The 15,277-nt window shown below is 40.3% G+C and overlaps 1 protein-coding gene across 1 annotated transcript in view; it reads right to left on the bottom strand.

The window, feature by feature from the left end:
• Positions 1–9,949: 9,949 nt before the first annotated feature.
• The window catches only part of LOC133018569 (phospholipid phosphatase-related protein type 4-like), a 43,618-nt gene continuing 38,290 nt past the window's right edge, over positions 9,950–15,277 (bottom strand). The window contains exons 9-11 of the mRNA XM_061084964.1: positions 14,336–14,951; positions 13,145–13,277; positions 9,950–10,869 (exon numbers count right to left, since the gene is read on the bottom strand). Of these exons, the coding sequence (XP_060940947.1) occupies positions 9,950–10,869; positions 13,145–13,277; positions 14,336–14,951 (1,669 nt within the window). The remainder of the gene's footprint in view (positions 10,870–13,144; positions 13,278–14,335; positions 14,952–15,277) is intronic.

The following is a 15,277-nucleotide window of genomic DNA, read 5'->3' as shown; positions in this document are numbered from 1 at the left end:
TTGTTTGGTGCCTAGCATCTTTCAGGATATAAGCCAGCCCTCCATGAAATCCATGTAGTGTCAAATAGAATACGATATACAGCGTACATGTAACAATTGCCACTCAGAGTGACCACACAGATACTGAATTTCATTATTACACACTCAATAAAAGTTGTGACATAATTTGTGTTAGTATCAAATAACATTTCCTTTCTGCTTTTTGTCCTTGAGGTTTTGAAATGTATGATCTGCTGATAGCTGTAGGGAACATTCACAAAATAAATGACCATTGATTAATCATCTTGCAGCAAGTAAAGCAGATTTATAATGAAGTTGAACAGTTGAAAAGCATTTGCAAACCAGCCACCTTTCATGTGGAGGAATAAAAATGACAAAGAACTTCCAATACCCAAATCAAAAAATCTCACACCTCAAAGAAAACAACTGTACAGACAAAAAGAGGGGAGGTGGCGTTCAGGATTAACAGGAATTAATCAGAGCATCGAGCTTTACATGTAAGAGAAAAACACAAGTCTACAAGCTCAAAAAGTAGCAAAAAGTGGAGCAGGACGTGTATGAGGCTTAATGTAATTATCAGACGACTGACAGAAGTGAAACAACAGCTAAGACTCAAGGTGTCATTGACTTTCCTCCACTCCTAACATTGACTTCTGTGATGCATTGGTCACTGTGTTGAAGAGACAGTTTGCAGAGGCGGCTGTTGAAGTGTCTCAGGAGTTCGAAGTTACACATAAGTTACATACGCTCACTTTGATGAGAGTTTCCAAGATTTCCCCTATGACAGCAGCTTTTTCACCTTTTATCAAAATGTAAGCAGGTCCTGCACTATACCAACCAGATGAGAGGCCTGGAGTCAATCCACTGATGGAGTTTCAATGTAACAAGAGAAAAGAGACTCTCAGCCAACTCAGTAGGGTGCAGGAGTCAGTGGCCTATGGACCGAACGCTGGTGTCTGTTAGGGCTGGGACTGCATGGATCAGTTGGTGGACTGACTGCAGGCCCTGCTGAAAATGTCTACTAGTCTATGCTAAACATTAGCATTTTTCATCAAGCTAACAACCCAAACCATCAGTCTGGGTTCACACACTGATGAGTATAAAGATACAAATGTCTATTTACAGCAATACAAACAGCAAGCCGTTAACTGTTGCCATTAAAAACAACTTGTAGCTTCAGTCTGTAACTGATTATAAATGTAATAGAAGAAAAACCAACCTACACCAAGAATCCAACAATACATTTAATCAGTTCTGTATATTTTCTTACAGTTAACGTTGGATCCTATTGGACTTCTTCCTCTAGGTCAATCACACAGCTCTGTTGTGATCAAATAAAATAAATAGTGCAGATTTGTGGAAAATACAATAATCTGTGTCAATGAGAAGTGTTCATGTTTTGTATGTGTGTATTATTGTAGTCAGCTTTAAGGTATAAACTCTTACTGCAGCCAAACATTTAGAAATGAGATGATCTTACGTTAGATAAAGAGCAAATTAGTGTGTTTTCCCAAATATTTAACTATTCCTTCTAAAACAAAATACAGGGCCATATCCTATTCCAAGTTTGACTGACCAATCATAGTTCACAACCATTTCATAGTGCATCTATGTGAGAAAAAACAAAGTGCTATCTGAGTTAGTGAGTTGTTGGAGCATGGATTACGACAGCGGGCCCAGACCCCAGAACGAGCTCTATCAACTGCTTTGTTCAATGCCTCGCAGTAGAATTACAAAGTGTCAGCCGTTTGTGATTTCCTTCTTGTCCGCATTGTAAGCTACACCAACCATACTCTCATATATCACCAAAAACGTTGTCGAGCAGATATAAAAAATTCTTTCACATACACTTATTGAAAAATATCTATACACTGTATCATATCAATAAACGTTTAGCGAAAGAAAAAGACAAAATAACATTGATTATTGTAAGTATCACAAAGTTATTAAGTAGTTATATGTGGGTCATTCACATTCAGTCTATCTTATATTTTATGACAAACTTTCACCCGCTGGTTAAATCTATGAACATATGTGTTGTAACCAGCAGGCCTTTACTTGTATAACAATAGGTAGTATGAATGCTAGCTATTTAGCTGCTAGCGTAACAGACAACACCAAACCAGGTGCCCTTTAAATGCAAGTAAGCTACCCACATTTCAACCAGTCCCACACATTACTCTCATGTAAACGTACACTTAAGCCCATTTAATCCATTTTCATACACACAATAATATCACCAGCTAAAACAAAATGTACTTGTTAAGGCCGCAAACAAGTCTGGCTTGAGTGTTAAGTTAACAACGCAGCAAGCTAACAACACTGTTAGATGGACTTCAGAGATAAGGACTAGCTAGTCACACTAATGCTGCTTCAAGAGAAAATATGTAGCAGTGGAAAAACTGTATAACATTTTGAAATACAATTAGATTTTTAGATAATATTTACTTCCAAACAACACATCATATATTAATACATGAATTATTTGTAAATTAAAAAATCTCATTACTGTACAGAAAAAACAAACAAATAATAGGACTGTGAACATAGAGGGGTCTCTTCTTGCTAAATGGGGTTTCGGTCCTGATTGGGTGCTTCTTATGTGACAGTAATGATCAGGCACAGTGACATTCTGTCAGGATAATGCTAACTGTTGGGCTCACAGTGCCATCATGCCAACATTAAAGAGGAGGGTCTATTGTAATGACTGTGTTTGAAGCTTAGCACAATTGCATTTTGGCCTCCACAAATCTGCTTGGACACCACTTCTTACTCAGACAGATGCAGGGATGCTCTGATGTATATTAATGGATTCAATTCAGTTTTGAAAGGGACTATATGCTTCTTTCATCCATTTTGTGCTTGCACATTACCTTCACCCACCATGACCTTAATTTTAAATTATAGAATTGCAAAATAATAACAACTAGGGCTACGTTGTAGCACTTGCGGGCCCGAGCACCTGCACGTTGAAGCCTGTTGCGGTCGGGGGAGAGAGCGGTCGATGACCAAGCGCACGTCTCCGCGTTGGATGCGTTTTCCTCTCTGTGGCAAGGATAAAAGCTTCACTTCCTGTAGCCACCAGGGGGCGCTGTGATTTAAAGTCATGATTTCTGTGTAGATGTCATCAGGCTGGGACTCTAGTCTTACATGTCTAGTTTGGACTCAATTGGACAATAAACGCTTCACTTCCTGTAGCCACCAGGGGGCGCTGTGATTTAAAGTCATGATTTCTGTGTAGATGTCATCAGGCCAGGACTCTAGTCTTACATGTCTAGTTTGGACTTGATTGGACAATATATGTCAGAGATACAGAACCTCGTGTTTTGATGGCGTTTAATCAAACTGGGACGCCACGGTCACATGGCCTTAAAACCATATGAATATCTTCAGGGGGGGGCTGTTAATACACACATGTAGTTTGAGTGAGATAGAACCATGAACACTGAAGTTACAGCATTTCGTGTTTCACGGCGAGTTGATGAACTTTGACGCAACGCCACGGTCACACGGTGTGACGAAAAAACAATCCCTAAATCATTTTTTATCTCCATCTTGTTGTGATGACACTCATCTGAATTTAAAGATGAACTGATGAAAACCCTGGGACAAGTAAGGCAAAGTAAAAATGTGGAATATGGTCAAAATGGCCACTAAATCCAAAATGGCGGACTTCCTGTTTGGTCTAACATATTGATCCAAGAGACTTATTTGTTTGTTATGAAAAGACACATGCCATACTCAATTTTTGTACATGTCGGCCAATCGTAGTGCCGGGGCCGACCTTTAGGGGGCGCTAGTCAGTTTTTTTGCCACGCCCATTTCTTAAAACCATATGAATATCTTCAGGGGGGGGATGTTAACACACACATGTAGTTTGAGGGAGATGGAACCATGAACATGGAAGTTACAGCAATTTCGTGTTTCACGGCGAGCTGATGAACTTTGATGCCACGCCATTAATACTGTGTTTGACGAAAAGTCACAGTAATCTTATATCTTCATTATCAAGGTCTTGAGACCCATTTGATAGAGTTTGACATGGTTGAGGTCAGTGGATGAGGAGAAATACATCCGAGTGTAAGACATGCAAAAAAAAAGACATTTCTCGTGTCTTATATGTCTAGTTTCGAATTGATTGGATCGTGTATGTGCGAGATACAGAACCTCGTGTTTTGATGGCGTTTAATCAAACTTTGACGCCACGGTCACACGGTGAGACGAAAAATCAATCCCTAAATCATTTTTCATCTCCATCTTGTTGTGATGTCACTCATCTGAATTTTAATTTGATCTGATGAAAGCTCTGGGACAAGTACATTAAAGTCAAAATCGCCAAAATGGCAAAAATGGCCACTAAATCCAAAATGGCGGGCTTCCTGTTGCGTTTTTCATAATGCCCTTTGAGACTTTTTTGTTTGTCCGGTCATGATACACGTTGGCCACGATTTTTGTGTTGATCGGTTAAAGGGAAACCTAGGGGCGGCTTTCCAGGGGGCGCTGTGGAGCCATTTTGCCACGCCCAATCCAGATTACTCCAGAATACAACAATATCCGCAGACCTTGAATTTCCTGCAAAGTTTCACAACTTTCTGAGCATGTCTAGACCCTTAAAAAGCCCCCCAAAGGGAAATAATAATAAAAATCCTTACAATTTCAATAGGGCCTCTCACCATTCGGTGCTCGGGCCCTAACTATAAATCAGACACAGTATCAATACCCAGAATATGAAGACATCAAATAATAAGTTATGAGCGGAAACTTGAGCTAAAGTCTCTCCAGTGCTTTGACTATTGATTGTACACCTTCCTTCATAAACTATAATCCACCTCACAAACAAAAGTCAGTATTCCAAAATCACTTTCTCATTTCCTCTACAACATATAACAACGCTGTTAATGTTAACTATTACAGATTCTTTGTTGTTCTCGCACACGAAACTCAAAGTGTATTACATTCACTTTAAAATATTTGTATCGGGCAGTGCATTGAAATTACATTATACTTCACTGACATGCCTGTTACATCAAACTAGGTGACATCTGTTTGATTCAAGACCAAAATGCTCTTCTCTATCTCCGAGTCTATACACACCTGTCATTCTTTTATGTATGCCATTACATCTTTTTATAGGGACTTCTTACTGAATCACAGTCCTCATTCAGGAAATGTATGTATGAAAAGGTTTAAGAACTTTATGAAAATATTATATTTATGATAGTCCTTTATAGTAATTTACATGTTTATGTCATGAGAAAATATTTGCAAATGTTTTTCGGCAGGGTAAGCAGCTTTGGTTAAGGGCTGGGTTATTAGTGAACAATACAACTAAATTGTTGAGTAAAGCCTTGCTGTATATAAAAACTTTATTAAAATGAAATCTTATTAAGTGTAACCAGGTTCTTGGGGTAAAGTGATGCACATCCACCTGCCCAGGGCAGTTCCCCTGGCACCTTTGTATTTCAGTTGAAAAAAGACTGCTTGTGCTTGTCTACACATGTGGTGAGAATGAGCTGCAAACCAAATGGGAGCTTAATTGGTCAACATCAGTTTCAAAACTACAACATTTTCAACTTATAAGGCAAATTGCTGAGACGTATCCAATGGTTTAAATACAGTACGGGAGTCTGAGCTGAGTGACGAGAAAAACTGCATAATCAGTACAAATACTAGCATATTTGGGAGCATATTAGCCTTGAAAACAGCGAATCATTTAATATTCTAGTTGATCAACTCCAGGAATGAACACAAATTAGCTACAACTGAGACTTGCCAGAAACAATTCTTAATAATGATGTCACCTCTCACAGCTTAAGATATTTTAGTTTGGAAACTGGGGGATTGGCGAACATCAGCACTGGTCCTGAGGGGACTTTTATCCTTAAATGATCGTCATCGTACGATTGTGTGATTGTATTGTTATATATTGTTATTACTGGTTACCCTAAATATAAATTACTAATATCTAATTAACATTCATAATGCAACATGGAGCAATTCACCACCTATTTTCCAGAAATGATTGACAGATCCAAAAGTACTATATAAAACGTCATTTAAATGAAATTATAAAATGCTAAATACACCAACATATGTAAATGAGTTGCAAGCAGTTAGACCAGGGGTGTCCAAACTTTTTGTCTCGAGGGCCACATACAGAAAAAAATACCAAGGACTGGGCCACTCACGCCGCCACGCCCCCCTGCCCTGGAGTGGACTGTTGACAGTCGCGTCGCTCAGAGCGGGGGGGGCGTGGCGTGGTGGCGTTCTGAGGGACAGCTAGCAAGTCAGCAAAGCAATTCACCGCCAGACCACTAGGTGGAGTAACGTTTTTTGTCGAAGACAACCTTAGAGACACCTTCTTTGTGTGTGGCAGTCTTTGTCGTCTGTTTATTACTTTTTCTGGAGGACAAATTTGTCCCTGATCATTCTGCACAGCTTCACTCGTCGACCTGCAAACCGACGTCAGCCGAGATCTCCTTCCAGGAATTGCAGGTAATCTGTGTGTTCTTGTATTTAGTCAGTGACGGGTTATACAAGTGGTCATACTTTCAAATCTCTTTTGCCAAGTGCTCTTCTATTTGGTCCATATCCGTTCTTCTAAATCTTCCTTGGTTTCTGCCGGTTTATGGGGCATGAAACCGGAAATATGACTCTGGAAAGGATGTAGTTAGCGGACCAATCACAGCCTTACGGGCTGCGTGAGGCTTGCGTAGCTTTGTCGTATAGTTACAAAAATTGGTGAACGCACGCAAGCACAAAAGAAGGGGCACGCAAGGGGCTCTTGCGTGCCCCTTCTTACGTTTCTCTGAAAACGCAGAAGCATGCACTGGCCTCTCCCCTGTCGACAAAGCCTGGCCCCATAAAGCAAAACAAAGTGCTTTAAGTAAGTGCCATTTGAGCGCTACTAAATTTTGAGTTTAAAAAATGTATACATCATATTTTTAGACATTGATGCGGGCCAATTAAAAACGGATGGCGGGCCGCAGTTGGCCCGCGGGCCGTAGTTTGGACACCCCTGAGTTAGACGCATCTATCACATTCAACCATATACTATTCGTATATCAGCCTGTTCAATTAAAATACTGTACTTTCTACAATAAATGTTGAGCTATTACACGTACGTCCTCTCTCCTATTGTGCATTCCTTCTTAAACATGTCAATATAATGATAGTTCTTTAATACCATAAGCATCATCATCATCTTCAGTAACATCATTGAGGTCCTGCACCTCCAAAGGTGCAGGACCTCAATAAGCAAAGCAACATCTGACCAGCAGTGGGAGCTTGTGCACAGCAACAGCTATAATATCCTCTGGATTCAGTTAGCTGCAGTATTGTGCTTTCTCTAATTCACGGGATCCACATGTGAGGATCTTTGTGTTCTCAGGCAGGTTAAAACATGCACTAACTCAGTAGATCTTTGTGACTAGTCCACAGCCACATGACTTTTATTTTGATGGCACTTGGGCACTAAGTTAAACAAAGAACGTAAACACTGGGCTAAGAAAAGTACAAGTGATGTCTGTTTGATCATCCACACGGTTCGTTGTTTCTGATAAATTGTAAAATAGATTACATTTTTAATATATTTATCCTTCGGCATCACTGCGGTGAAAATATCTGAAGGTTTTATACTTTGACTTTAGCCACACATGCAAAATACTACTGGAGCAAATTGGGGTATTTACATAAAAACAGTCATTTGAGAGCCACTGCGAATGGAGGAAATGATTTTGAAAATAACCTATGAAGTTAATAATTTTTTGTGTGTGTAAATTTAGTTATTAAAGTTATTATACAAGAAAAAAAGTATAATAGTACATGAATTAAGTTGTAATCTAATGAAAATGTAGTAACAATTTTATCAAAAGACAGTTGTCATTTTCTATGAAAATTGCAATATCGCAAGGATAAAAATGTGATTTGTATATTTATATATCACTACATCTTTTATAGTAAACAAATGAGAACAGCCTGTTTCACCGGGGCTCTGAAATTAAAGGCTTCAAAATGATACATCTTATTGTCATGGACTTTAAGACAAACACACTTTTATACAGACAATATTGTGTTGTTTTAAAAATGTCGAAATGAATTTTTCTTCTAATGGTTTGACCTACAACCAATAGTGTAAAACTATGACTTAATTCTTGTAATATTTATTTTTTTCTGGTAAAATGTGAAATGCAATATTACTGCATTTTTTGTGTAAGCTTTATTTTGTAATGTTAATGACAATATTGTATTGTATGTATTACAAGTTGTTGCTCTACTGTTTTAATAATAACTTCTGTCAGAAATGTTTTGTACTGCAAAGAATAAATAATAAATTTATAATACAATAGTTTAATAATAAAGTGACCTTATAATAATAACTATATAATAATAACAATTTATTGTTTACTGTGAGTTTTTTTGGGGGGGCAATACATCAGGTACATAGCATATTATACTTAGCTGTAAAATTTTATTAATGTTACATTTAATTATTGTATTATTTTGCCTTTATTGGGGCTAAATGGCAACTAAGTTGTTTACATGTTATTGTATGATCAATCACATAGTTCAACAATTCTAATCAAATAATATTACCTCTATCATCTAGAATCATGGCTCTGTCTCATAACTAAATATTCTCTAAATATATGTTTACACCAAGGATTCTGTAAGGAAAAAGCCAGTGTTTGGACTTAAGTAAATGCTGTTGTATATATATAGCGCTTTTCTAGTCTTGATGACCACTCAAAACACTTTACAGTACAGTTTTACATTCACCCATTGACACACACACATTCATACAGTGCATCTATTAGCAGCACTTTTTTGTTCTATGAGGGGCAATTTGGGGTTCAGCATCTTGCCCAAGGACACTTCGGCATGCAGATGGGGAATACTGGGGATCAACTGGGGACGACCGCTCTACCCCTCAGCCACAGCCGCCCCAAGTGTGGTCGGAGTTTCTTCAAATGGCTCACATGCCAGTGTACAGTACAGCTACTACACAGAAAGGATAATCCAAGTACTGCAAACATATAAACACAGCATGTAAAAATAGAGCGTTTGTTGTACTATATTTAAGCAAAATGTACTGTAGGTCCCATGATATTGTTTTTACCCAACACAATTACAACACCACCATTACCATTACTGTTATTGCCCAGAAGGGACTCCTTGTAGCCCAGACACAAAAAAGACTGTGGGTTTATAGTCCACTGTGGCTGCCCATTTATATATGTACAAACACAGCACAGTTATGGGCTTCGAATGCAATTTCCATCTATTGGCATGTTTTTACACTGTAAAGTTTATATAACAATATGTTAGCTGTGTTTGGCAACAGGATGAAAGCCGATAATATTGGTATAAATGTTAGTAATAGAAATGTTGTCCCTTTCGCAGCTGACATAGCAGTCAGGGGGGAGAAGGGGGCAGAGTCATTGAGCTGAATCCAACCCCACTGGCAGAGAGCCAGAGGGTCGAATCTGTATTTTTGAGTGGGTCATTAGGTCAACAGTTTATTTAGTCCATCATCCAGGAAGCAAGCGCGCTTAATCAATACATTTAGAAAATCTGTCTGGCTGATCCAGCAGTCCAACCCCCCCCCCCCCCCCCCCCACACACACACACACAAATATATATAAATAAATAAAATACTGAATCAACTCACCCCTGACTGAAGTCCTTCCTGATGAAAAATTGGGACAGGGCAAATAATGTTTGTAGTCTCTATGGCTTATGACCCATAGTGGAGGTCTGCATAAGCCTACACTACATATCCTAGCAAGGCGATGAAGCTTGTAGGTTGGACTTTGTGATCATTCCTTACAGACTGACCTTGGATGACAGACAAATTTAACTGAATTTCCTACACTCTAGTTTTTTGTCATACTGGAATAGGATACATATTTTATCGATGTGCAGATGGCTGAAGTTAACACTGAGCATCTCATTCTTTATAAGCCAAACCCAGTGTAGGAGGCGGAGTGTGGCTAAGGATGGGGCGGGGTAAGGTGGGGGGAGGGGTAGGGCTGGGACGACCAAACATCCCCTGCAACTGCCTGTTGGCGTAGTTTGGGTGATTGGGGTACATGGGGTTTTCTTGAAAACTTCTGAGATTTTCGTGGAAACGGTGGCTGCTCTCATGGTCAAGGCGGTCGCTGTCATCACAGAGGCGGTGGTTGTTGTGGAGGTCAGGGGTGGGCCCGCGATCTGGCACCTGGACAATGTTGGAGCCACTCGTCCTCCTCAGGGTGGATTCCCGGCTAGATGAGGCAACCGACTGGCAGTCTGAGCCACCGTCACTGCTGGCGGCTGTCCCTTCAACTGGGGTGACCCTGATGGTAGTGATGGCCTGAGGGTGGGGGTGGAAAGGAGGGGCAAAGGGGGCAGTGGGAGTGAATGGCATATTGGCGCCGGTAGAATTGGGGTTGAAAATAAGGTGGGCATTGTTATAGTTGGGGTTATTGGGGCTGATGGTATTAAAATTGGGGTGCTGGAAATTGTTGGGGTTATTTGGATGTAAGGGATGTACAGTGTGTACAATATGTGGGTGGTTTGTATATGCACCACCTCCACCAATTCCTCCCATGCCTACATCTCCTCCCCCTTCACTCTCACTTTCAGTCCCTGTGACACTCCTCCATCCATCCACTGACCCTCCATCCCTCAGCGAATCACAGCTGTCTGTGTGCCTGTTGAGGTCATTGAGAGCGAAAGCTGATCCTCGGAGAGACGCTCGTTGATCCGGAGGTCTCCATCGCCAGGAGCCGCTTCCATCAGTGCTAGGAGGTTTTACCACGGGTCTGTTTGATCTGGACTCTGGGTGGGCGTCAACACGGACTATACTGCCACTTCTTTCCAAACCTCCTAAAAGAACAAGAAAAATTAATAACTCAATATGTTCTCCTGTTAACAATAACATGTTGGATGATGTTGCCCTAAGCAGCGGAGACAAAAATCTGATACATAGGTTCCTACTGCCTGCCCTGAAAATTATTTTAGAAAATATATTTTCTTATGCTGGGAAGGAACAAACTCGAATTGCAACTTCCGGCCTAGGTGTGAAGACAAAGTTAATATTCCTACATGTATAACAGTGCTGGAGACACAAGGTTGAAATTGATATACAGTTGCAATCAGAAATATTCAACCCCCTCACCTCAAAAGACATTAAAGTGATGTGGATGAAAGATGATGAAAATAAATGACAAAAAAACTCATTAAACAACAAAAGATATTTATTGATACATATTTGAGTTATTTTGACAACAGAAGTTGACTCAACTTTGAAGTTCAAATGAAAAATATAACTGTTTTAACACATTTGCATGTGCAGTATTATTCAACTCCCAGCTTCAGTACTTTGTGGCGCATCCTCTAGCTTTTATAACTTCTAACAAACATTTTGGGTAAGTGCTGACAAGCTTCTTACACCTCTTGATCAGAATCTTTGTCATTTTTCACGTGCTAAAGCCTCTAGCTCAGTGATGTTTGATGGCTTCCGTGCTGCAACTGCCTTCTTTAAATCCCACCAAAGATTTTCAATCGGATTTAAATCTGGTGACTGAGAAAGCCACTCCAGGACGTTCCAGGATCTTTTTCTCAACCAAGCTTTGGTTGACTTGGAGGTGGGCTTGGGATCATTGTCTTGCCGGAAAGTCCAATGATCACCAAGGTTTAATTTGTCAAAAGAAGGCATCACATTCCTCTTTAAAATGGCCCGGTATTTCTGGGAATACATGATGCAAGGTACACGATCAAGATTGCTAGTTCCTCCCGCAGAAAAAAAGCCCCACCTCATCAATGACCCACCTTCAGGCTTGACTGTGGGGATGGTATTCTTCTGTTCATAAGCCTTGCCTTTCGCACGGCAGGCATTTCGCTGGTCCATATGTCCAAAGAGTTCCAGTTTGGTTTCATCAGTCCATAGAACTGTCACCAAAAACTCAGTCGTCTTATCCAAATTCCTGCGTCTTGGAGTCCGGTCATGAAGTCCTTGTTTATTCAGTGCACGTCTTATAGTTGCCACTGAAGCACTGTACCAGCCTTCATCAGGTCATCCTGTAGGTGTCTTGCAGTCACACGGGGGTGTGTTTTTCTAACTAAGTTGCTGAGGGCCCTTGATGAAATGTTGGGCTTTCTTCCACGGCCAGGCTGGTTTGCAGCTGCTCCATAAGTTTTAAACTTCCTTATAATGCTCCCAATGGTGTCTTTTGGAATATACATTTTTGGGAAATCTTCTTATAACCAAGGCCCTTCAGGTTGGATGAAATAATCTCCTCTCTCAGCTTTTGTGGAAGCTCCTTTGTCTTTCCCATGATTGCAACTCACCTTGAACACCTTCAAGGGTGGCGTTATATATGCATCACAGCTGAAGCAAATGAAAGATCATTATAGAGTTCCCAAAGGATTAATTATGTCTCAACTCCACTTTAGGCCATAAAATCTGTCAGACAGCTTTAAAAACAACAATATTATATAGGGGTTGAATAATTGTGACATGGCTATCTGAACAAAAACTACATTTGAAATTTTCTGTGTTGATTTTATGTATCACTCAATTCATAAAGAAGTCATCCGAAGCAGAATTTCTTTAATTGATAAATCCTTAAAATCTTTGGGGGTTTGAACATTTTTTGATTGCAACTGTACATCGATTAACCGATTCTGGGAAAATAACAAGTGTATTCCTCCAAATGCTGAACAAATTCCCTTCAAGGATAAATCTGTCAAGTTATGAAACAACCCAAAATCAGCAGTCCATCAGTCTGTCTCCCAGTACTTCATGATTTCCTTGCCTTACCTTATAATTGTGTTGCTTATTTAAAAGATAATTACTAAACAATTTCCCAAGACAGTTGGCCAGTGGAGTTTTGAAACAAACTGAAGCCAGACTCAACAAAAACAACACAACACACAATATGCCAGTCTTGTAGCCTTCATCGAAAATGTAGCCTCATTGTGACTGTGCCAACTTTCATGCTGTTTGCATTTTTCAGAAAGAGGCATTAGGTCTGACAAAAAAGCAAACAGGTGAAGCAGTAAAATACATTTACTCATACTAGCCTTTCAGGACTGGTGTCACAATGGTTTATTAATGTTCAGATGCACAGCAGATACAAACACTATTAGCAATACAGACCTCCTCCCACTGCTCCGGTGGTGGAGGCGGGTGGTGAAGGGTCCTGGTCCATCAGCGCTCGGTACCTGATGGATCCACCATCTTCTGAACGAGGAGAGTGAAGCAGACCTTGCTGTTTGGATAAAGCTATAACCTGGAAGAGAAAAGGATGGTAAAAATGGTATTCTTGTAGGTGGAGAGGTACAACAATAACTAGACAGATACAATAGTTAAATACTTTATTAATCCGTAGGAATATTTAAGAAGCACTGGCCAAGAGTGCCAGTGGTTCACAAAGCATATAAGCTGTACTGAATGTGGAAATTCTAAATGGCTATAATATAAAGTATAATAGACCTATATGTATGTATAATCTACATTTTAAACTTTTGTCACACATTTAAATGATTCAATAACAAAATAACCAGCAGATTAATTGATAATAATTCATATCCATCTACTAATTCAACAAACGTGTGTCTTTCTGTGTGTATGTGGATGGCACATGTATTCTGAATAGCCCAAGGAAGTGCAGTGTCAAATTTGGTGCAGTTTGGACGCGTTACACTTGAAAACATGAACTGTAATAAACTGTAGCATTGAGTGGGGGTGGGGTAGCGTGCCTTCAGTCTGGGGAGTAAGTTGAACATGTCTTCTTCTACGTCCTCAAAAACACCGGTGGTCGGCAACTGGCAGCCTGCGGCCGTTAATATCTGTCCCCCCGGATCATTTTGAAAATCAGATTATTTCAGATATATTCAGTTTCATTTTATTAAAAACAATGACTTTGAAATCGTTGCAACCAGAATCACGATTGATCATCGAAGCAAATGGCAGATAACCCAGGTAGGATGAATGGAGAGTTTTCTGACTTCACTCTGCACTATTAACTGTTTATAAGAAAAAAAGGTTGCAGTATATTGTACAACTATTGACAAGGAATAATTCTGAAGTAGCTACGGAGCATCAAAACAGAACAAGCAAACCATTCCAAATGGGTTTAGACTGGGCACTGCACAAGTAATCATAAATTGAAAAATGACTTGTAATCTAGCCTGCTTATAATTATTTGTTTGAGAGGAATGCATGTTTTTAAACACAAGTACTTGCCAAGTGACTGTAAATTGACTTACTTTAGATACATGACAGACACAACCTGACAGACAGATATAAAGAAAATGTATACGCCGGTAAAGAAAGAGAATGATTTACCTGCATTAGACGAGGCTGTCCTCCAGCACTTAGTGGCCTGCAGGGGAGGGTGGTCTTCTCAGCCACTCTCAGCCACTTTTCCCTCACTGACCCCCCACCATCCATCATGCTGTCCTCTGATTCACTCTCCTGATCCCTGCTGTTGGGATTCTCCTCCTCAGGAATATGAACCAGCTGGGAGGATCCAGGTCGGGATTGGATTGACACTCTGGCCCCACCTGCCAATCCAGTGCTGCCATTATGGGCCATGTGATTATGATTGGTCATAGGAACAGAGCTAGCAGCTAGCTTCATGTATTGAGCGGGAATGTGGGCCCCAGCACGCAGCTCCGCTTCCTGGCCCATAATGGAGGGCAGGTGGGTTCCACCACGGAGCTCTGCCTCCAGGCCCATGGCAGATGGTTCAGAGGAGCAGCGCAGCTCCATGTTCCTCTGAGGAGATGAGGAGGAGGCTGGTCTTATTCCATCCATTACTTGTAGGGACAGCTTCCTGTTATCATTCTTATTCTTCCACTGGCTGAGGAGCTGCTTGGATCGAGTTGAGTCCATTGAGGCATGAATGGAGGCGTGACGCCGAGGAATGCGACCCTCCTCCAGTGAGGAGCTTCCATGGGACCTGGAGCAAGAGGTAAAGAAAATTCAGAAGCAAGACCAAATAAAGTTGATTGTGCTTCTGGACTTTTAATGCAGATCAGTGAGCCAGGCAACTGGCATGCTAACTACGATGACATGACAAGCTAAGATAAATAGTGAACTTAATATGGAATATTGAATATAATAAATCATGCTCTTCCTATTATTTCTAACAAGTAGTTGGAATCAAGTCTAGCTGTATACCTGTGTTTGTGGTAGCCTGTTACTGTGTGTGCAGACCTAGTAGCTAACATATAACAATAGTTATTTTCTTGTTATTTTCTGGCAAATCTATGTTGTCTGACTAAA

Source organism: Limanda limanda, chromosome 13 (genome assembly GCF_963576545.1).
Source record: "Limanda limanda chromosome 13, fLimLim1.1, whole genome shotgun sequence".
NCBI lineage: Eukaryota > Metazoa > Chordata > Actinopteri > Pleuronectiformes > Pleuronectidae > Limanda > Limanda limanda.
This window is presented reverse-complemented; position numbering and strand designations above follow the sequence as displayed.